Raw genomic sequence first — 23,579 nt, 5'->3', positions numbered from 1 at the left:
CCAGGTTGCGGATCAGAGTGCAGAGGAAGCCCGGAGCCTGTGTATCATCTCCTCACCCCATACCACGATGCACCCCCGCAGTTTGAAATCCAATAACCGGATTTTTTATACTTTTCTATTATATGTCTTCAAAAATAGTTAAAAACATGGTTGTTGACAATTCAGAGCCTCAGAAGCCCATTTGCAGTCATATGTTACCATTGTAAATTTCCACCTTTTCTCTGTTGCAGCCCTGACCAGTGTAGAGATTCCATTACCTCCTATCTCAAAGGGGAGCCTGGAAAATTTGAAGCCAATGGAAGCCATGCAGAAGTCACTCCAGAAGCAAAGACAAAATCTTACTTTCCAGAATCCCAAAATGATGTAGGGAAACAGAGTGCAAAGGAAACCCTGAAACCAAAAATACAAGGATCTGGTCGTGTTGATGAACCAGCATCATCACTAGCAGCGTATCAGAAGGCTCTAGAAGAAACCAGCAAGTTTGTAATAGAAGAACCTAAACCCTGTGTGCCTGTCAGTATGAAAAAGATGAGTAGGACTTCTCCTGCAGATGGCAAGCCACGGCTTAACCTCCATGAAGAAGAGGGGTCCAATGGGTCTGAGCAGAAGGTACGTCATCTAGTCTTCGACTGCGCTCTCATTTAATCTCAGAGTCCTGACTCTTCAATTTTTTTGATAATCTTGTAGCACTGGGCCCGATATTCTTTACTATTTCCAAATTATAAATATGTGATCAAAAATGGTAACACTAATGATGGGAGTAAAGAAAGTACTGAGTAAAATGTGTGCTGCCATATCTTCGTTCATTAGGAATAAACATCTTTTTAGCCATTTTTCAGAAGGGAAATTACAGGGATGTTAAGTAGTAAGTATCTTAAGATCCAATATTAATTCTGTCTGGGATTTAGATTTCCTGACTTGTCTTCATTCTTGAGGATGGAGGATAATTATCCTCTCCCTCACTGGTTCTTTTACACAATTTAAAGAGTTGCTAGCCTGTGACCCAACTACGAGCTCTGTAAGTTCTGTTGCCTGAAAGGGTTTTTTAAAAATTGAAGGAACACAGTTCTCAAGAATAAATGAGGTGGGTATACTACTGTTGATTGATGACATTTAGAAATGTAGCATTAAAAGTATCATTTTAATAACTTTTATATCTAAGTTGATAATTCTCTTAATATTTGTTTTTAATCATTTAAAAACCTTACCGTCACATAATTATTTGCTTGCTTTTAGTATTTATATGATTTCTTTATATTATTTATTTCTTTATTCTTTGAGGGTAAGCGTTTTTAGACATTAAAAACTTTTAATTGAAATTATGATTCATAGATGGATATAAGAAAATTAATATCAGTTCTGTTTCCTACATTTTTGACTGCTTTTTGCTGTCTCAATTTTTGTGTCTTTTCATGAACTACGCAGTAGACATAGATTGAGAGTTATATGTCTTTGGAATAGTAGTATTTGAAGTTTTCCATAAAACATCAAGTTTACTTAAGATCTTCTACAGTGTTTTGGGTAGAAAAAAAATCTTCTGTAAAATAATGAATCCATAATTAATTTTAAGTTTAGAAAAATTTAGTAAACTCCTAACCACTTAAAAGCTAATTATCAGCTTATTAACTAATCATATCCTTTCCTTTTCCCTTCTGCAGGCTATTTTTTTTTATTACTTTCCTGCTTGTTAGGAAGGAAAGTGAAAGGAAGTAAAATTCTCGGGCTTTTCTTTCATTTCCTTCCTGACAAGTGTTGTTTTCAGTATTGATTTCTGCCTTTTTGTTAACTCTCAGTATATTTAAGCAGTATGACTTTGGATAGAATGTTCCCTTTTAAAATGAGCCCACAAACTATAGTGAGGAGCTATAGATGGGAGGGGCTACATAGTGATGTTTTAATGATGAAAATGTATTCTGCACAAGCCCATTAGAAATTGATAGGAAAGTTCTGAAATCAAATGACAATATAAATGTTAAGTATTTCTATGTATGTACATGTGCCTACATATTGCCCAGTGGGGAACCATTTTCATTTGAAAATGAAAGGCTTAACCCTGGATGGAAATGCAGCTGAATTCATCAGTACTGGAAAATAATCACTGTTAAAAAATGTTTTTGCGATTTCTTATAAGTGAGTTTGTGCCTTTAGTGTTGGTCATTGGTCCTACCCCAGTGCAAAATGTCTTCAGAAGTATAGCAATTCATAATGAAGTTAAAGCTTCCAGAAGATAAGAGTCTGACCTCTCAAGAAATCCGAAGATGTTCAGGATGTCTCTTCTGCGATTAGACCATAGTACAATAGCAACCAACTAGGTCATCGGATGTATGATCTCAGAAAACAGCCCCCTTTTTGTCCCCTGAAAAATCAGGTCAAAAGACCGGGTGCAGCTCTTACACGGATGACTGCCTGCTGTTACAAGGTAAAATTCTGCTACTTTCCACCACTTTCCATGCAGCAACCCATAGCAAGGAGCACTCAGAAAAATTCCGTTTGGTCTCCGAGTTACCCTCTGTGCCACTGCCCAAGAGAATTCTCTAAAAGGAATCCTGATCAAGATTCTACTACCATCTCCTCTCTACCTACCCTTCACCTTAATATTGGCAGAGATTGTACAGAGAAAAATGGAACAAACATTAGCCAAATGGCCACTTATTCTTTATGTGAGGGGCTGGTCTCAGATGATTCTTGATAGGATTATGATATAATTGACATCTAGCTTTATCGTTACTGTTTACATTAACATATGTTCTTCTGCTTTTAAATGTCTCAGTGAAAATCCTTCCCCAGTCTAAGATTCTGCGTATGGATAATTCAGGTTTAACTTTCTCTTCTGCCTCATCTAATCTATTAATCGCTGAATGCTCAGTAATGCTTTTGCAAGATGAATCTGTCTTACCTTTTTCTGCAATTTTTAGCCATTGTAAGCCCGCCCCCCCAACCCTTCACAATATTTAGATCATTCTAAGTGTCCAGAATGCATGGTCCTTTTCTTAAAAATTTTTAAAGTAATAGGCAATGTATCAGTCAGTATCTTTGCAAGGACTAAGTAACTTAAAAACTATTTCCTTTTGACACCATATTATTCAATAGGGTATTTTGTTCAGATGAAATTTCCTACAAAGGTAAGATTGATATTACTGTAACATTTTAGAATATTTGGTAAGTTTACCTTTGGTAAAAATGGCCTACTTTATTATCTATTGTATTTGAATAATATTTCATTAATTTTTGCTAACACTTATGCCTCCTTTAACAGTTTTACATATTTTTCCCTATTTTTACCAATATTAGCTACAATTTCTATCTCTGAGACTATCAGATTTGGCATAACTAGTACACTTAGAAAACAAAATACTAAAATCATTTCCATTAACATTTAGAAAAAAAATTATTCAGTATGTACTCCTGGACCATGACATTTAAGTAAAAACTGAAGATAATTTTCCCTTTGACTTATGACTCTATCACTTAGTAGTTTTTCCTTATTCCTATTCTTATCACCTAAAAATTAATAGTGTATAATTACCACATTCTTATCTGTAGTTATCTGTGAAATGTTTCTGTTTTAATTTCATATAATTTCTTTAAAATAACACCTCAGGCTTTCACCTATTTTACATTCTTTCATTTGAATACAGGAATAAACATCTACTGAGTTCCAGTTATGTATTAGGTGCAAATTATGCTGATATATTTGTATACCTTTTGCAATGTTCAAAATAACATATCATAAAAATCAGAAATACTATGCCTTTTTCTGTAGATCACGTCAAAGATGGCCTTAATTGTAAGGTTATACATTCATGTCAAATGTATAATATTTATTTTTAAACTAGTTTTAAATCTATACTGTTTCCCCAAACTAATAATTAGTAGCATGTATGTAGTTTCTGATGCCAAAGTCTCCATAATTGTTATTTTTAGGAACTCACAATTTTACTATCTTGCTCTTTACCTGCATATGTATATTTATGCATTTATATATGCATTGCATTTATATATACACATAAGTATATATATGCAGGTAAAGGTCAAAGTAATATATATATTTTATATATACTTTATACTAATATTTATACACATATATACATACATATCGGAGAAGGCAACAGCACCCCACTCGAGTACTCTTGCCTGGAAAATCCCATGGACGGAGGAGCCTGGTGGGCTGCAGTCCATGGGGTCGCTAAGAGTCAGACACAACTGAGCGACTTCCCTTTCACTTTCACGCACTGGAGAAGGAAATGGCAACCCACTCCAGTGTTCTTGCCTGGAGAATCCCAGGGGCAGCGGAGCCTGGTGGGCTGCCGTCTAAGGGGTCGCACAGAGTCGGACACGACTGTAGCGACTTAGCAGCAGCAGCCATACATATACAAATTTCATTTAGAATCCTACTCAAAATTTCCTTCCACTTAAATTTTTTTAAGATTTCCACAAATATACATCATGATTTTCCTTAGAGGGAGATCTAGCAAGTAAAAAAGTAATTCTTTCTTGATTTCCTTTCTCAGAATGTCTTTTATTTTTAAATGTGATGGTAAAAATTATACTAAAAATGCATTTATCAGGACTTGAAAGGCAGTGAGAGTGATTCAAGCTCGGAGGAGGAACGGAGAGTCACTACCCGAGTTATTCGCCGACGTTTGATTATAAAGGTATCCCAAAGCTAGATCAGTGTGGGGCAATGCTGTATTACTAGAACCTTCCTTGTGGTTTGGAAAATTCAGCATGCTTGGTAACTAAACAGTGCTGTGTGTGTTGGCATATTTGAAAACTGATAAAAACAACCACTGAAAGGACAAACTCACGTCGTATGGTAGTGAGTATTCTGTCTAGGCCTGTGTTTGACATGTGGCAGTTGTCATTTTATCTGAGAGTTCTTGGCATTTGTATCCTGCTTTCCTTGGAGAAGTGTTCTGTGTGTGAACAAAGATTCTATCTTGGTGAGAGAATAGTTCATATCAAATGCAATGTTCAACTGAAATTCCAGAGGCTGTTATGAAGTATGAGGTAAGATAAAGAAGAAAGAGAAGAACGAAAAGGCTCCCTTCTCAGTCTTCCCAGTTTTTAAGTTAAAATCAGTTCTTCTCAATCAATCAGTGACTAAGAATTCAGTGTTATAGCCTGGCATAGATGTATGTGAGACGATGTAAACCAAGCAAAACTTCCTGAAATAAGGTTTTTAACTTGACTGACATACAAAAAAATCAGGCTGTATTTTTTTAAGTAGGGGAAGCAAGTCTTACTGCAAGTGAAAAATGTAATTCCACCCTGTTCGAGTACAACTGAACACTATGAATAAATCTTGATTTCCCCCACAAAGGCCTTCTGAAGTACTGACCTTGTTCATGGGCGATCCCGCAGACTCCTTCTTGCAGCAAGCTGTTTATCTTCATTACTATGTCTTTAGAGAGATCTTTCTTGATGTTAGAATAATTTGAGTGCAGAGAACTAGGAAGCCATTTTCAATACACGCCTTTGAATATGGTCCAAATAACCTGAGGCTCCTTGGTTGGCAGCTCTGAAGAGAAAGAAAGGAAAGGAAGTATCTATTGAAAACCACTTATCAAACTTATCACCCATTTCCAAAGTGTCTGGAGACCCAAAAGAGAGGCAGGGAAGTCGGCTTACGTATCCCAAACTTCTCAATCCTGCTGCTTATAAATACTTTTCAGGTAGATGAGATGAAAGAAGAGAAGCAAACATGCGAAATCTGCTCTAGTCTAATTTTTCTAATACTCTGGAAACATCGGAGAAGAAAATAAGTCCTTGTCTAAATCCTAAATTATCCACAAATCAACCTCGAGCTCAATAGGTGCCATCACGTCTTTGAAAATTCCACGTAGGCAAGCCAAATTACTTATTGATAGCAGGTCATATGCTGGCAAATATACTAGATATCTATAAAGTCCTCATAATCTCATAAAGATACTTCATAAAGATACCTTCCACACATTTTCTGGGATTAAAGGGAAGAAATATTTAATTTGTTTTTTCAGAACATATTCTGAAATATTCTGCCATTATTCTGCTCAGGCTTTGCTAGTCCCATGATTACTGTCTTTAAGAACTACTATTTTAAAGTAAAACATCTAGACAAAGCAAACCAGACATAATGGCTTTATGCTTAACATATGACATACTCATGTTGTGTCAAATTCACCTCATTCATTTATAACAGCTGCCCAGTAGAGAATTTGACTCCTGTACATATGACAGAAGGAAATAGACATAATCCTGCATAAAAAGTGGGAGAGAATGTAGAGAAGTTTTACTCTGGAGAATACTAAAAACAATAGGAACATCAACCCCCTCCCTAAGTCAATGAGGGTTATTTTGGTCTCCTAAAATTCTAGACATGCACTAGCAAGTCAGCTTTTAAGTAATTTTGTTAGCATGAATTATTTATATATTTAAGTGTAACATATAATTATATATATATATAAACATTTTTATTAAGAGCTTAAGTTTAAAAGACTGAAATACACTATGATGTTATAGGCTTCATAAAACACAGGAGACTGTGTGCTCTCCAAATCTTCACTCCTTGAAGTCAGTGTAATTTTAGGGAGGTTGAGTGGAATCATCAGAAGATGGATTTTATAAATGGGGAGGTCATTGTATAAATAATGGAATCATTTAAACAAGCTTTGAGAAATGTCTTTTATATTTGTCAGAAAACCCAAAAGCTAAAGAATAACTATAATTATAATTGGAAGGTATAATAGGTATAACAAAAAATCTTTGTAAACTATATATATAGAAATCTTTCTGGTTACTTTTTTTCTGATCAGATTTTGGGGGCCCTTGAAAAAGAACACATTTCTTTTGCTTTTTCTCTTTATTCCATACACTCGTACCTTCATAATGTAAAGGAGCTTGAGACTGCAAGTACGACACGGTAAATGTCACATGGGCTCCATCTCTGTTTAAAAAAAAAAACAAAAAAACATAAAATGAGAATGTTAGGACCTAAAGGAGTCATTGAGACTAAAATTATTTCTTCTCCTAGATGATAAAACCAAGCATTAGAGATGAATTGATTTACCCAAAATCACTCAGCTGGATGTTAAACATTCTGGAACCAGAACCCAACCCCTGGCCCTCTAGTGACGCACCTTCTACCTGCCTTTTCCACAATACTGTATTCTCTTCCAGGACAAAATGAAAGGGAGTAACTTTTCCTAGATTCAATTAGGCACTTGGTCACTTAGACTTTTCCAGTAGTACAGAAGGAGACAGCATTAGGCTATTTTTCTTGGAAACCGTTTGATGGGGCTGGAATGCCAGGAATTTGACCTACTTATGGAGGCTGTCCAACTTGGACTGAACCAGTATATTTACACTGTTTGCATAGTAATCCCCTCGGCACTTAGAATCTAGAGCTGATAACTGTTTGAGAGTTGCTCCCCCCTTCCAGAGCTAGCTTTCGCCAGGAAGTACCAATGGAAACAGTAGATTCCGTTACCTCAGGTCTAGGCAAATCTGTCTTTATAGCCATTCAAGTTGTATAATAAAGAGGATGAAAGCATAATTTTATGATTTTTCTCTTTCATTTCATATGTGAATTCATTTTCTAATTTTTAAATATTTTTTGTTTAATATTCTCAAGTCCCTAAGAAATGAATGAACTTAAACTCTCCCATTTGTTTAGGGATTTTTAAATTTTATAAGTATATTCATTTATTCATATATAATATCACGGTGGTTTCAAATTTGGAAGTAGTTTAAGTAAACTGACCAGTCTCTATGAGCTTGTTTATATTATTTGCTCAGCAAATTCTATGATTACACAGGTAAAAACTTTAATTCAAACCATTGTGGACTTTGATAAGATTCAAACAACTGAATTTTTACTATATAGTTCAACTATATTTTTATCTCTACCTTTGAGCAATTTTACTGATTTTCAAAACAAGCATTTAAATGTATGTTTTTCCCCACCAAACAATTCAAAAGTACAAAAAAGCTCAACCTATCCATTCTACTTACCAGAGGTAACTGTTGTTCACAAGCTTCAGATTATTTTATATACCTATAACAGTATGTATGTGTACACAGAATATACATGTACATAGATCCCCAGAATGTGGGTTTCTAGGAATATGAAAATGGGTTATACTATACATATTGCTTAGCAGTTTGCTAAGTTTATATATATATCTTTCTCATCCCATCTTTTGAAAGTTCAAGTTTTAATGTTCTATACATTAAAGCAAATTCATACATTTCATGTTGTTATTCATTTTATTCAAGAAGAGAAAAATAGAAATCCTAAAATGCAGTACTTCCAAAGGGAAGTACAGCTAGTCTTCATAAAGGTGGCTACCATAAATGATACTGTGACACTGTATGTGCTCTAATTTTCCTTTGAAATAGGCAAGGAAAAAGTAGGTGGAGATATTGCCAAAAATAATGCCATTACCGAAAGTAGCATGGAAATTTTATTTACTTAAAAGTACAAATATTTTCAAGAACTTCAGAGAGCCTGTGATGTACCTGACAAATGAAAGATGAAAAAAAATTTTACATGTATTTTGTGACACTTGACTAACTTTCCAGTCTATCTAATTAACTACTATCTAATCCATTCCCCAAATTTAGTGAGTTTTTACGTAATCATGCAACTCGTTTTGACCTTACTAAGGCACTGGTTGACCATATTTAGTGCCCATTTAAGATTAAGATAAGTATCTTTACCTTTAGTTATACATAAATAGTATGAATTTTCAGTAGGAAACAATGCCTGCATACCACAGCAGATCTCATCAACCTATATTGCTTGTTATTTATAAACAGGACTTTGCTTTTTTCTAAGGCTATTAATATAAATCAATATATTTAAGTGTATTTTCTGTGCTTATAAATATACCTACTAGAAATGTCTTTCAGAGTGTCTGAAAATTGGCATCTTTCCCCACTGAAGAGTCAATTTATAACCATCTCTAATAGGTGGCAATTTTAATGGATTTTCCTAGGATCCTGGAATTGTCTTAACACTCAAGGACCTGGACATGTCCAGTAGTTACCTCAAACATAGCTCACTTACTCATGTTTAAACTATAGTGAAATCCTTCATGACCTTTTTTGAGTTTTCTGGTGCCTCTAAGCCTTTACTTGTAAAATAATGTTTTTTCCTAAATGTGTAAAACCAACCATTGTTGTTGTTCAGGTGCTAAGTTGTGCCTGACTCTTTGCAACCCATGGACTGTAGTACTCCAGACTCCTCTGTTAACTCCTGTCCCAGAGTTAGCTCAAATTCATGTCTGTTGAGTCAGTGATGCTATCTAACCATCTCTGCCGCTCCCTTCTTTTGCCTTCAGTCTTTCCCAGCATCAGTCTTTGCCAGGGAGTCGGCTCTTCACATCAGCTGGCCAAAGTATTGAAGCTTCAGCTTCAGCATCAGTCCTTCCAGTGAATATTCAGGTCTGATTTCCTTTAGGATTGACTGGTTTGATCTCCTTGCAGTCCAAGGGACTCTCAAGAGTCTTTCTCGCAATCACATCCCTACATGACTACTGGAAAAATATAGCTTTGACCTCTGTCAGCAAAGTGATTGTCTCTGCTTTTTAATATGCAGTGTAGTTTGATGGGTTTGATCTCTGGGTTGGGAAGATACCCTAGAAAAGGGAATACCTAACCATTCCAGTTTTCTTGCCTGGAGAATTTCATGGACAGAAGAGCCTGGCAGGCTACAGTCCATGGGGTCACAAAAGTCAAACACAACTGAGCAGCTAACACTAGATTTGTCATAGATTTCCTTGCGAGGAGCAAGTGTCTTTTAATTTCATGACCGAAGTCACCATCTGCAGTGATTTGGGAGCCCAAGAAAGTAAAATCTGTCACTGCTTCCACTTTTCCCCCTTATATTTGACATGAAGTAATGATATGATCAGATGCCATGATCTTAGTTTTTTCAATATTGAGTTTAAAGCCAGCTTTTTCACTCTCCTCTTTCACCCTCATCAAGGGTCTCTTTAGTTTCTCTTCGTTTTCTGCCATTAGAGTGGTATCATCTACATACCTGAGGTTGATATTTCTCCCGGCAATGTTGATTCCAGGAGAAAACAGCCAGCCTGTGCTTCATTCAGCCCAGCATTTCACATGATGTACTTTGCATAAAAGTTTAATAAGCAGGGTGACAGTATGCGGCCTTGTCATGCTTTGCTAAGTCACTTCAGTAGTGTCCGACTCTGTGCGACCCCACAGACGGCAGCCCACCAGGCTCCCCTGTCCCTGGGATTCTCCAGGCAAGGACACTGGAGTGGGTTGCCATTTCCTTCTCCAATACATGAAAGTGAAAAGTGAAAGTGAAGTCGCTCAGTCGTATCCGACTCTTAGGGACCCCATGGACTGCAGCCTACCAGGCTTCTCTGTCCATGGGATTTTCTAGGCAAGAGTACTGGAGTGGGGTGCCATTGCCTTTTCCGCAGCCTTGTCATATTCCTTTCCAAATTTTGAACCAGTCCGTTGTTCCATGTCTGGTTCTACCTGTTGCTTCTTGACCTGCATAAAGGTTTCTCAGGAGACAGGTAAGGTGGTGTGGTATTCCCATCTCTTAAAAATTTTCCACAGTTTGTTGTGATCCACACAGTCAAAGGCTGTTGTGTAGCCAGTGAAGCAGAAGTTGATGTTTTTCTGGAACTCCCTTGCTTTCTCCATGATCCAATGAATGTTGACAATTTGATCTCTGGTTTCCCTGCCTCTTTGAAACCCAGCTTGGACAGCTGGAAGTTCTCAGTTCATATACCACTGAAGGATTTTGAGCATAACCTCACTAGCATGTGAAATGAGCTCAATTGTACAGTCATTTGAACATGTTTTGGCATTACCCTTCTTTGGAATTGGAATGAAAACTGACCTTTTCCAGTCCTGTGGCCACTGCTGAGGTTTCAAATTTGTGATATATTGAGTGCAGCATTTTAATAGCATCATCTTTTAGGATTTGAAATAGCTCAGTTGGAACTCCATCACCTCCACTAGCTTTGTTCGTAGTAATGCTTCCTAAGGCCCACTTGACTTCACACTCCAGGATATCTGGCTCTAGGTGAGTGACCACAGCATCATGGTTATCCAGGTCATTAAGACTTTTTTATGTACAGTTCTTCTGTGTATTCTTGCCACCTCTTAATCTCTTCTGCTCCTGTTAGGTCCTTGCCATTTCTGTCCTTTATCATGCCCATCTTTGCATAAAATGTCCCCTTGATCTCTCCAATTTTCTGTAAGAGATTTCTAGTCTTCCCCATCCTATTGTTTGTCTCTATTTTTTGCATTGTTTATTTAAGAACTCTTTCTTATCTCTCCTTCCTATTCTTAGGAACTCTGCATTCAGTTGTGTATATCTTTCCTTTTCTCCCTTGCCTTTTGCTTTTCTTCTTTCCTCAACTATTTGTAAAGTTTCCTCAGACAACCACTTTGCTTTCTTGCATTTCTTTTTCTTTGGGATGGTTTTGGTCACTGCCTCCTATATAACATTACGAACCTCTGTCCATAGTTCTTCAGACACTCTACCAGATCTAATCTCTTGAATCTACTTGTCACCGCTACTGTATAATCATAAGGGATTAGATTTAGGTCTTACCTGAATGGCCTAGTGGTTTTCCCTACTTTCTTCAAATTAAGCCTGAATTTTGCAATAAGTAGCTCATGATCTGAGCTATAGTCAGCTCCAGGTCTTGTTTTTACTGACTGTATAGTGCTTCTCTGTCTTTGGCTATAAAGAATATAATTAATCTGATAATGGTGTTGACCATCTGGTAATATTCATACGTATTGTATGAATGTACCCATCTTGGGTCATTGGAAAAGGATATTTGCTTTGACCAGTGTGTTCTGGCCTTTGCCCTGCTTCATTTTGTACCCTAAGGCCAGACATGCCTGTTATTCCAAGTATCTCTTGACCAATGGTGCAAAACATAAATAATACTCCTTAAGAACTTGTTACAGATTTTAGTGCATTCAGGCAGGACACCTCTACACATTTTTCTATTTCCTTCCCTCTCTTAACTGTGCTAAATGAAATTAGTCATAAACAAGGTTCAAGATGAACTAAACAAGCATGAACAACAAGAAACATCTTGTTTTATTTTCATCCCATCTCTGTACTCCAGTGAGGTAAAAAGAGTCAAATATCCCATGCATGACCTATGAGCCCACAATCTATAAGAAAACAAAGTCACTTCGTAAAAAAAAAAGAAAACAGAGTTTTGTTAGCAAAATAAGGTAGATTTCAGTTAGTCTTTGTTATTTTAAACCAGAACTTCCTTTCTACGGGCTGTAATAAAAACAATCATAGAATTTCTCACCATCGGCAGACAGTGGCAAAATTCTCAGAACTACCACCTTTCCCATGACCGTAACATTAAAAGAGTTAGAATCCTGACTCTCCCAGAAACTCAGCTGTCTTCATCAAGATTTGCCATTTTTCCTTTAAAAAAAAAAAGAAAAAAGTACAGGGTACAGTAACTATAGTACATAGTACTATTGCATTGCCCAGGTCACCTCTTCAACAAGAAGTTTTACTACAGGTCAGCAGGTCTCTAAAGTGGGTCTGCACTTAAGGTGTTTGTTCTTGTTCCCCAAAACTCTTAAGTGAGACTGACCTAATGTTGACACCAGTGAAGAAGGTAATGTGTTATAAATACAGTCCTATTTTTGCTCTCTGAGTGGTTTTTCTTATCATATAATCATAAAGCTAATAGGTATTAAGGAACCATCTAAATCTACTGAGCTATTAGCAGGAAAATATGAGGCCACCTTGGCAAGTTAAGGATTGATTCCCTTTTTTTAACTCACCAGAGGAAGAGCCTTGACAATTTCCTCTTCTAAATCAGATAGCAGTCACTACCTGAAAGATGCCATCATAACATTCCTTAAGTAATTAATCAGTCATCACAGAGGGTTCCTTCACTTAAAGATGATATTCTGAAACTATGTACTTCATCAGACATGGTTATTAGCATATACAACTTATGAAAGGCTAAGTGTAGAAAAAAATAAGGTTTTCTCTGTACTCTCAACTTTTCTCACAGTACTAGAAAAAAATGTACATATTACCCTCAGTAAAGGAATTTTTAAATTAAGCAAAGAGTGATTAATATAATACCCCAACTAAGATTCAAATTAGATACAAGGCAATCCACCAAAATGAGAGATTTGGTAGAACTAGTGAAGAAACATTTATTCAAAGTGAAATAATCTAATTAGAGCTCTAATCATTAGCTAAATCTTTTTTCAACAAATAAAACCTTTTTGTCTGTCTATCGATGTATAACTGCATTGTATGATTACATATTTTCAAATTCTTCCTTCTTGGAGTTTGTTGCTAACCATCATTCTTATATGTATTTGAGGTTTAATGCTTTGAATGTTGTTGACTGCTAAATAATTCCATGGAGTCAGTCTTCTCCCCTTGCCCTCGAATAGCAAGTAGAGTTTTATACCTTCTTTTTCTAAAATTCCACAGAGCATGTGTGTGGTGTATGGAGTGGTGTGGAGATCTATGCATCTAGTTTATTGCTAATCTTTATGCCACATCCTTTAGGGAGAGGAAGCAAAAACCATTCCTGGTGAATCTGTCACAGAAGAACAGTTTACTGATGAAGAAGGCAACCTCATCACCAGAAAAGTAATCACCAACGGGATTTCATGCTTCTCTTGGGTTTAGATTTTCTATTTGTTTGCTATAGTGTCAGCTCTTGAAACAGAAGAGAGAAAAAGCTCTCCTTTTCACTATTGCTTCCTATACAGATCACTCGGAAAGTACTAAGACGAATTGTTATCCCACAAGAGAGAAAACATGATGACGTGGTAATGGAGAGGAACTGTCAAAAAGAAAGCAGAGGATAAAGGCTTTGTGAATGCTTTAGAACATGCTTCTAACAGCCTGGCATCTGCAGTGTGGCAGCTTGAAGCATTTGCTGCTTTTGACATCTTGTGTATTTGATCAGGGTCAAAGAAAAAGACTTTCCTTCCTAACATTCTTTAACACCATATACTTTTACTATCTTTAGAGTTTTCACAGAGATCATTTCATTTATGGAGGATGGAATGTGCCAGTTCAAGCATGGGAGAGAAAATTTAAAAACCCTCCACCACAACCAAATCCCTCGGCCATCCCCGACCCTAGCCCTCCCGGCCCAGCACTCTACCGGCAGCCAAGGACCTGGAGAGAGAGCACTTGTTTCCAGCAGATGCACAAGGTTTAATTAAAAGTCAGAGTGATAAAAGCTTGTCATAAGATCCTTACACTGAATCTCTTTCCAGTATATTCTACAGGGGAATACAAATCCCCCTCTCCCCCATCTTAGCCTGAAGAGGATTTTCCTCTCTGGGTTAACAACAGCCCATCTCCCGTGTACCAGTTAAAGAACCAAAGTCATCACCGAGCAGCGTAACTCAGCAAATGAATCTCTAACTCCCGGAGAAAACATCTCTGGTTATTTTTCATTTCTTTCCTTTCTCAGACCTTACCCTTTTCATAAAAATAAAAAAAAAAGAAACTTCAATACCTGTGTTTACATAAGAAAAAACTAAACTGAAAATTTCTGAGGAGTAATTCAGAAAATTGGAAGGACTACTGCATTTTCTGTTTTAAGTAGGTTAAAAGCTGAGCATTTGTGCAAACCACTTTGCTCACAGAGAAGTGTGTCCTTGATGCTCAGTGAAGAGAGGTCTTGTTTTATGGAAAAAGGATGCCTACTTTGTCAGGAGTAAGAGGAAGGGCGTGGTAATTTCACGAATTAGAAAAGGTCTCTCAGCCCGACAGCACTTCCATGGTGTTTAGTTCATGATTAGTGCTTTACTGAGAAATTTCCGTCTCATTACAACAGATTGCTTAACATTCTGCTGACTTTAAAAGGCATAAATTATAACTTACTAATATTTTTTACAACGGGGGTTTGAGTGCCTTGAAAGCTTTAGTGATTTCTTCTAGCTTCACAGGAAATGGACAGGCTGTTTGAATGATCACTAATAGAATGAATGATTGTGAAGTATAGTAACATGGTATTCATTCTGATGGTGCTCTCCAGCTTGCCTTGATGCTGCTGAGCTGTGTGGTTAAGGTAAATAGATGGTATTTTTGGACATGAAGTGACAAAGTGCTTTAAACTGTGTCTCACTTACCCTAATCTAGCCTCAAGGAACCAGAACGGAACCTGCTTTTTAATGAAAACTCTTTCACCACGAATCTTAATGTGTACATTCCTTTCAAAACAGGGAGAAGCTTATAAGATGAAGACGAAGAAAGAAATCCGTCAAGTGGAAAAGAAGAGCCATTCATAACAGTAAACGGTCAACCAACGTGGTAAGTAAGTGTGCTCAAATCAACAACACTAGCACATCTAATTTCACCAAATAAGTGATCCATGCCTCCTGCACCCTTCCTCTCTTTTTCATGGAATTACAGCTTTGAATATCCAGTATGCAGTTGGAGTCCTTTTTATGTTTGTGTATAAAATGTTGTTGTTGTTTAGTTGCTAAGCTGTGTCTGACTCTTGTGACCCCATGAACTAGCCTGCCAGGCTCCTCTGTTCATGGGATTTCCCCAGGCAAGAATACTGGAGTGGGTTGCCGTTTCCTTCTCCCAGGGATCTTCCTGACCCAGGGATCGAACCCGGGCACTGTCTCCTGCATTGGCAGGCAGATTCTTTACCACTGAGCCACCAGGGGAGCCCATACACACACACACTAAAACTATGGCCTCCAGCTCACAGTCCATAGACTTTCTCTTCACAATTTAGTCAGGAATTTAAATGTAAATGATGTTTTCAGAAGCAAGTGTAAATATTGATCATTGAGTCTCCTCAAAGAGTGAAGGCTCAGTGTTTAAGATGCAGTAGCATTATTCATTCTAACAGGAAGGTTATTTGGCAACAAATAGTTCATATAAATGTACTTGGAAAGTTGTATTGATTCAGTTTCCCACCATTTTTGCAGAACAGCATCTGAGACTATAATTTTGGTTGGAATATAGTGGTTGCCAAGTTTAAATGAAGTGACCAAAATCTCTGTGTACTACTTAATATATTTTGTATAAACAAAGCAAATTAAATAGGAGGCTAATGGGACTACTGTGTTTTCTAAGTTAAAATGTTTAGTGAGCTTTGTTTAAAGTTGTCTGAATTTTTCTTCAGAAAGAAGGGTGTTTTCCTTTAATATTGTTTTCTGAACTTTACTTTGTGCTAGTTCTTCCTACAGAACCACAATTAGAAAGCCCCTATGGGGTGAAAAAGCAGATAGAGCTTTGAAAAGCTCTTTGTAAGTCTGTGAGACAAAGCTGGATGAGTTCTTAGGGCTGTTCACCAAGAGTTTTCATAGCCCCCAGAAACAAAGAGCAAAGAGATCCCAGTTTCCACTTCCATTCATCTGCTGTTCCCCAGTTACCAGAATCCTGGTATTTGGAGTGTTGCCATAAGGAACTGAGAAATCAGAGTCTCGTTGCCCCAAATTTTGTATGTGAGGTGACTGTAACTAAGACCCAAAGAAATTCTTAGTCCCTCCACCGCCAGAAAAACTCTTATTATTTGCCTGCTTATTCACTTAAGGATTGATTTCCCTTTCTCTCCATGAGGCTTTCTGCCTAAGGCGCTGGGGAATCACTAGTCAACAACACTAGGGCGGTCCTGGTCCTCACTGACCTTGTGTTTGGAGAGTTCATGGTAGGCAGTCGTTTCAGTATTTCAGGCTTTGAGGAAACTCCTGGGAACTGCAGAGAGCTCTGGAAATAACAACGTTTGCTCTACATCCTCACCCAGTGCTCCAGGCATACCCTTCACTTGATTCTCACAGTCAGTCCTCTTGGACTGGCACCTTTATCATCCCCATTTAACAGGCTCAGAATTGCCCAAGGTCACCTAAGTAAAAAGCGGCAGAAATAGGATGCAAACCCTAACGGGCAGCTCCGGAGCCCACACTCTTAACCCTGGTAACTGGATATCTGACCTTGTCTGAGGTGACAGGGAAGGTTTTCTTTGAGAAAATGATGCTTGAGCTGTTTTAGAGGGTGAATAGGACTCAGTTGGGTAAAGAGGAAGACACTGGATGGTGTTTGGGATAGCCTTCCAGGCATAGGCTACAGCATTTTGCCAAGGCCAGAAGGAGAAAGAAACAAGAAGGGAGAATAGGTCAGTGCAGCTGGTAGAAGGTTTTGGCCTTGTGTCTGGAGAGGTAAGAAAGATTCCGGTCTCATAAGCCTCTTTCCACTAAAAGTTTAGGTTTTGCATCACTTACTCTAGCTGCAAGACACAGAATGAAGGGAGGTGACCATAATAGATGAGCAGATAACCTGTTAAACTACTGAAGATGCTGGCTTGGGCAGTAAGGATTGTAAGAGGTAGTGACAGTAAGGCTGAATCAAGAGATAGTGACATGAATTGCTTTTTGTCAGATGATAAGGGTGAGAGATGAGAAAATTAAGGATGACATCAGTGAGGCAATATCTAGAATGAACCCACCCATTATTCATGTCTTACTGCTGAACCTAGTAAAAGACATATATATATATATATATTTTTTTTTTTTAATTGAGGTGTAGCTGATTTACAATATTAGTTTCAGATGCATAACACAGTGATCCAAAATTTTTATAGATTGTACTCCATTCAAAATTTTTATAGATTATACTCCATTTAAAGTTTTTGTAAAATACTGGCTATATTTCACTGGGCTGTACAATATGTCTTTGTAGCTAATTTACTGTACACACCTTAGTCTGTACCTTTTAATCTCCTACCCTTGTCTCGTCCCTTCTGCCTTCCCTCTCCCCACTGGTCACTAGTGGTTTGTTCTCTATATCTGTGAGTCTATATTTTGCTATATTCTGTTATTACTTATATGTGGACTAAAAAATAAATATGTATTTGTCTTTCTCTGACTTATTCACAAACCATAATATTCTCCAGGTCCATCTATGCTGTTGTAAATGGCAAAATTTCACTTTTTAAATATTCCATTCCATATATATATATACACCACATCTTCCTTATCCACTATTTTGACCCACTTATTTTTGCTATTGTTTCCATTGCCTTAGGAGACATATCCAAAAAAGATATTGCTACAGTTTATGTCAAAAAGTATTCTGTGTTTTCTTCCAGGACTTCTGTGGTTCCCAGTATTACTTTTAGGTCCTTAATCTATTCTAAGTGTTTTAGTTTTCTTTTTATATGTTGTGACAAATGTTCTATTCTTATTCTTTGACATGTGAGTGTCCAATTTTCCCAGCATCACTTATTGATGCTTTTCTCCATTGCATATTCTTGCCTGTTTTGCCATAGATTAATTGACCATAAATGTGTGGGTTTATTTTTGGGCTCTCTAGTCTGTTCCATTGATCTGTGTGTGTGTTTTTGTGCCAGTAGCATACTGTTTTAATTACTATAGCTTTGTAATATAGTCTGAAGTCAAGGAGCATCGTACCTCTAGCTCTGTTCTTCTTTCTCAAGATTTCTTTGGCTAATTAAAAAGAATGCAGTAATGCCATTTGTAGCAACATCAGTTCAGTTCAGTTGCTCAGTCATGTCCAGCTCTTTGCGACCCCATGAATCGCAGCACGCCAGGCCTCCCTATCCATCACCAACTCCTGGAGTTTTTACCTAAACTCATGTCCATCGAGTCAGTGATGCCATCTAACCATCTCATCCTCTGTCATCCTCTTCTCCTCCTGTCCCCAATCCCTCCCAGAATCAGGGTCTTTGCCAATGAGTCAACTCTTCACATGAGGTGGCCAAAGTATTGGAGTTTCAGCCTCAGCATCAGTCCTTCCAATAAACACCCAGGACCGATCTCCTTTAGGATGGACTGGTTGGATCTCCTTGCAGTCCAAGGGACTCTCAAGAGTCTTCTCCAACACCACAATTCAAAAGCATCAATTCTTCAGTGCTCAGCTTTCTTCACAGTCCAACTCTCACATCCATACATGACCACTAGAAAAACCATAGCCTTGACTAGACGGACCTTTGTTGGCAAAGTAATGTCTCTGCTTTTGAATATGCTATCTAGGTTGGTCATAACTTTTCTTCCAAGAAGTAAGCGTCTTTTAATTTCATGGCTGCAGTCACCATCTGCAGTGATTTTGGAGCCCAGAAAAATAAAGTCTGACACTGTTTCCACTGTTTCCCCATCTATTTCCCATGAAGTGATGGGCCTAGATGCCATGATCTTCGTTTCCTGAATGTTGAGCTTTAAGCCAACTTTTTCATTCTCCACTTTCACTTTCATCAAGAGGCTTTTTAGTTCCTCTTCACTTTCTGCCATAAGGGTGGTGTCATCTGCATATCTGAGGTTATTGATATTTCTCCCGGCAATCTTGATTCCAGCTTGTGTTTCTTCCAGTCCAGCGTTTCTCATGATGTACTCTGCATGTAAGTTAAATAAACAGGGTGACAATATACAGCCTTGACGAACTCCTTTTCCTATTTGGAACCAGTCTGTTGTTCCATGTCCAGTTCTAACTGTTGCTTCCTGACCTGCATACAGGTTTCTCAAGAGGCAGGTCAGGTGGTCTGGTATTCCCATCTCTTTCAGAATTTTCCACAGTTTCTTGTGATCCACACAGTCAAAGGCTTTGGCATAGTCAATAAAGCAGAAATAGATGCTTTTCTGGAACTCTCTTGCTTTTTCCATGATCCAGCGGATGTTGGCAATTTGATCTCTGGTTCCTCTGCCTTTTCTAAAACCAGCTTGAGCATCAGGAAGTTCATGATTCACATATTGCTGAAGCCTGGCTTGGAGAATTTTGAGCATTACTTTACTAGCGTGTGAGATGAGTGCAATTGTGCGGTAGTTTGAGCATTCTTTGGCATTACCTTTCTTTGGGATTGGAATGAAAACTGACCTTTTCCAGTCCTGTGGCCACTGTTGAGTTTTCCTTATATATTGTTATACCAAGTGAAGCAAATCAAAGGACTAATATTGTATGACATGTGAAATCTATAAAGAAATTACACAAACGAACTAATTTACAAAACAGACTCACAGACTTAGAGAAATAACTAAAGGTTGCCAGAGGGAAGGATTTGTGGGGGAGATGGAGTTAGGGCGTTTGGGATGGACGTGTACACACTGCTATATTTAAAATGCACAGCCAACAAGGGAACTCTGCTCAATGTTATGTACAGCCTGGATAGGAGGGGAGTTTGGGGGAGAGTGGATACATGTATATGTATGGTTGAGTCCCTTTGCTGTCCACCTGAAACTATCACAACTTTGTTAATCAGTTAAAAAAAAGACTGCTTTGCCTATATGGCAGATTAATAAAACACTAAGTATGAATTTGCCATTTAAATTACTCTGTTTAAGCAATTCTAAGTGATAAATAAAACTAGAAGAGAGTTCAGTTTAGCTGTCAGCTCTAGTATGCCCCTAAAAGTTTAGTAACTTGTTCAATCATAGAGTCAGACTCTGAGTAGGAAAGAACCAAAAAGGTTATCTACACCAGTGAAGCCATTTTTCTAGAGTAACATATACCTAATACCTATGAATAAATGACACCAAAAAAAAAGTGAAAATGTTAAGCTTCCAGGGTCATTTAGAACAAATTAATACAGAAATGACTTGTCAAAACTATACAAGAGACATCAGAATGATAAATAATCCACTCCGTAAAGCAGTGGGCTTGGCTTTGGCTCATTTGCTACACCACTCAAAGGAAAGAGAAACTCAATAGGAGCATTCATATGAATGTGAAAATAGCTTCAACGTAAAGCAAACTAAATGTGTCAGATGGAAAGAACAGTGATTTGACTGCAAGCCTCATTTTACTCTCCAGGGTATTTACCTTTCATAAGTGAACTTAGGAAATGAGTCCAAGAATACTGCCTATAATTCCAGGACACTGAATGTGTGCTCTGGAAAAATCAATTTGCAAATATATTGAGGGTTTTTATGACCCTGCTGGCTGTCTTTTTTATTTTTTTAACAGTAGAACAACTAATAAGCACATGGAATGTGGCCAAATTTCACTGAATATCAGATGGTAACATTAAAATTTTTATTCTGGTTTTATAATCAGTTGAATTTTGAACTATCTGAACCCTACACCTGCCTTTCTTTAATACTGAGTCACAGCCATCCTATTTTTAATGTAAGGGAAAAGCTGATGGCTGAACATAAATATAAAGATGTATACATAATATATAATGATTTATACCTTATAAAATGCTTTTACATTTTTGTCTTACTTGTCAAACAAGCTTCCAGGAAGGTCAGACTGATTTTGATTGCTACCTTTTACAGGTGAGGATGCTAAGGCTCAGAGAGGTCATATGACCTTTCTTCTGTTACACAGCTGTGATTGGAAGAACTAGAACTTAACTCAAGATTGATACTTCACTTAGTGTCCAATGCCACTAAGCTGTCTTTCTAAAATTACTTATGAATAATAATAGCCATATCCCATCAGAGATTACTATATGCCAGGTAAGATCATTACATACATTACCTCATGTAGTTCCCAAAACAATGCTATAAGGTAAATACTATTATCCCTTTTTTAATAAAGGAGGAAACTGAAGTTTGGAAGAATTAAATGACTTACCCAAGGTCTGTAGCTAATGAGCAAAAGAATAAAACTTGAACTTATCCAGAGCCTAGCTCTTAACTGTTACTCATACTAATAGTTAAACAATATTTGATTATTATCAGAAACCTAAAAGCATTTTGAATCAGAGACATATGTAAAGGCAACCTGCAGTAAATTTCTTCATACAGTACACAGTGAAAATACTCAGTGTTTTGGTTTTGGTTTTTAAAATAAAACAAACCTTCCTACCATAATCTCCAAATGTTTACTTTAAAAATGCCATTAGAGAACTGATTAGTGAGGCTGTGGCATGAGAAGGCCCCCAGATATATGTCATAAAAGACTGTGGAACAGCTGCATTTTAAACCTCTTTCAGGGAAATGCTCAAGATCACACAGCCACGTAGAAGCCAGGAGCAGCAACAGCACCCAGGCCTGCTGGGGAAATACTTTATTACCCGAGGTCAAAACGTTGACTCATTTCATTCATGTCTTCAAAAAGTATTTGACCTTCTACCTGGCTTAGAGTGAAAAACCTAGATACACAGAGGTAAATAAAACCTCCATGGCCTCTGCCCTTCTGCATCTCTCAGCCTGCAAAGGGGAAAGAGATGGGACACATGTTGTCTAAGGGCTAAAAATACGAAGTCCAAAATCCAAGGAAGAATAACACAGGAACATATTTAGACTTGGGGGCTGGGGAAAGTCATGCCATTTATGCTAAGGCCTCATAGGTACCACCAGCAATGAAAACGGGAAGGAAAAGAGGACTCCAAGCAAAGGATACAACATCTGCAAGGGCCTTGAGGTAGGAAAAGGCCTAACACATTTCGGGACGTGAAAGATCAGTGCCCCAGAGCCTGGTGAGCTGGTGGTGACTCAGGCAGGCCCATGATGAAATGAGAAATGCTTCATCATAGGCCAGACTATATTTGGATTTGGATTTCATTTAAAAAAAAAAAGACATTGAAGCCTTTGAAAGATTTTAAGCAAGAGCCTGACCTTTTTTTTTTTTGAACACATCAGCTATGTAGAGAAGGACTGGAGGGAAAACAAGAATAAACTGAAGGGGATGAGCTAGGATGTCATTGCTATCGTCCAGCTAAGCCACACGATGACAGGGCTAGGACCTGGGCTGTAGTTTTAGGAAAGTCGACAGTATCTGATGGCTTGGAGGTAGGATGGAGAAGAGTTGAATCAAGAATGACACCAGGTTCCAAGTATAAGCAAGTGGGTGGTGGAAAAAGGAACAGGATGGGTTTTGAAACTATCAAGAACTCAGGCCATTTGTCAGTCCGTAAGTCTGGAGCTCTGAGGAAAGATTGTGACTTGACATATAAAAATGAGTGTTATCACTCAAGAGGTGAGTCCTGAATATCAGAGAAAGGGAACACCAGAGAATAGATGTGATTACCTAGGGAGAAAGTGAACGTGAGCAAAGAAGGGGCTCAGGATTGAGCCGCAAAGAACAACATTTTGAAGAGAACAGAGCTTTAGAAGGTTGCCTCTGACCTCTTCCTTCCTAGAGATCTCCAAGCTGTTCTATCTGTTCTAATCTAAAACTGCCTACATAGTCAGCCTTGGCCCTCCAGCATATTTGTTTGGTTTTACTGTTACATATTTTAATCCTTGCAGTTTAATATCAGTGGATAAAAGAAACTTTCCTGTAATGCAGCTTGGCTGATAAGCTTTTATAAATAAGTGATCACACACATTTAGAGCCCCTTTACTCTTAGCATGTGGCACTCACTGTGTTTGTGATCGAGAGTCCCACATTTAAGGCGTTATCCTAATACAACTCAGCCATAACAAAGAGTGGAATAATGTCATTTGCTGCAACATGGATGGATCTGGAGATCATCACACTAAGGTGAACAGGGAAGACGCATCACCTATATGTGACATCTTAAAAAGGAAATACAATGAACTTATTTCCAGGACAGAAAGAGACTCACAGATGTGGAAAACATGCATATGGTTATAAAAGGGAAAACAGGGCTGAGGGAAGGAGAAATTAGGAGATTGGAATTGATACACTGCTGCTGCTGCTGCTGCTG

The 23,579-nt window shown here is 37.8% G+C and overlaps 1 protein-coding gene across 8 annotated transcripts in view; it reads left to right on the top strand.

Moving 5' to 3' along the window:
- The window catches only part of ANK3 (ankyrin 3), a 749,833-nt gene that overhangs the window by 714,874 nt on the left and 11,380 nt on the right, over positions 1-23,579 (top strand). For 7 of the 8 annotated variants that reach the window (XM_024986627.1, XM_059882494.1, XM_024986631.2 and 4 more), the window contains 2 exons: positions 231-609; positions 15,220-15,307. In XM_024986627.1, coding sequence (XP_024842395.1) covers positions 231-609; positions 15,220-15,285 — 445 coding nt within the window. In that variant the 3' untranslated portion in view covers positions 15,286-15,307. Of the gene's footprint in view, positions 1-230; positions 610-2,368; positions 2,661-3,090; positions 3,123-15,219; positions 15,308-23,579 lie in introns of all 8 variants that reach the window. The other variant, XM_059882492.1, reaches the window with a different exon arrangement.

This window comes from Bos taurus, chromosome 28 (genome assembly GCF_002263795.3).
Source record: "Bos taurus isolate L1 Dominette 01449 registration number 42190680 breed Hereford chromosome 28, ARS-UCD2.0, whole genome shotgun sequence".
NCBI lineage: Eukaryota > Metazoa > Chordata > Mammalia > Artiodactyla > Bovidae > Bos > Bos taurus.
This window is presented reverse-complemented; position numbering and strand designations above follow the sequence as displayed.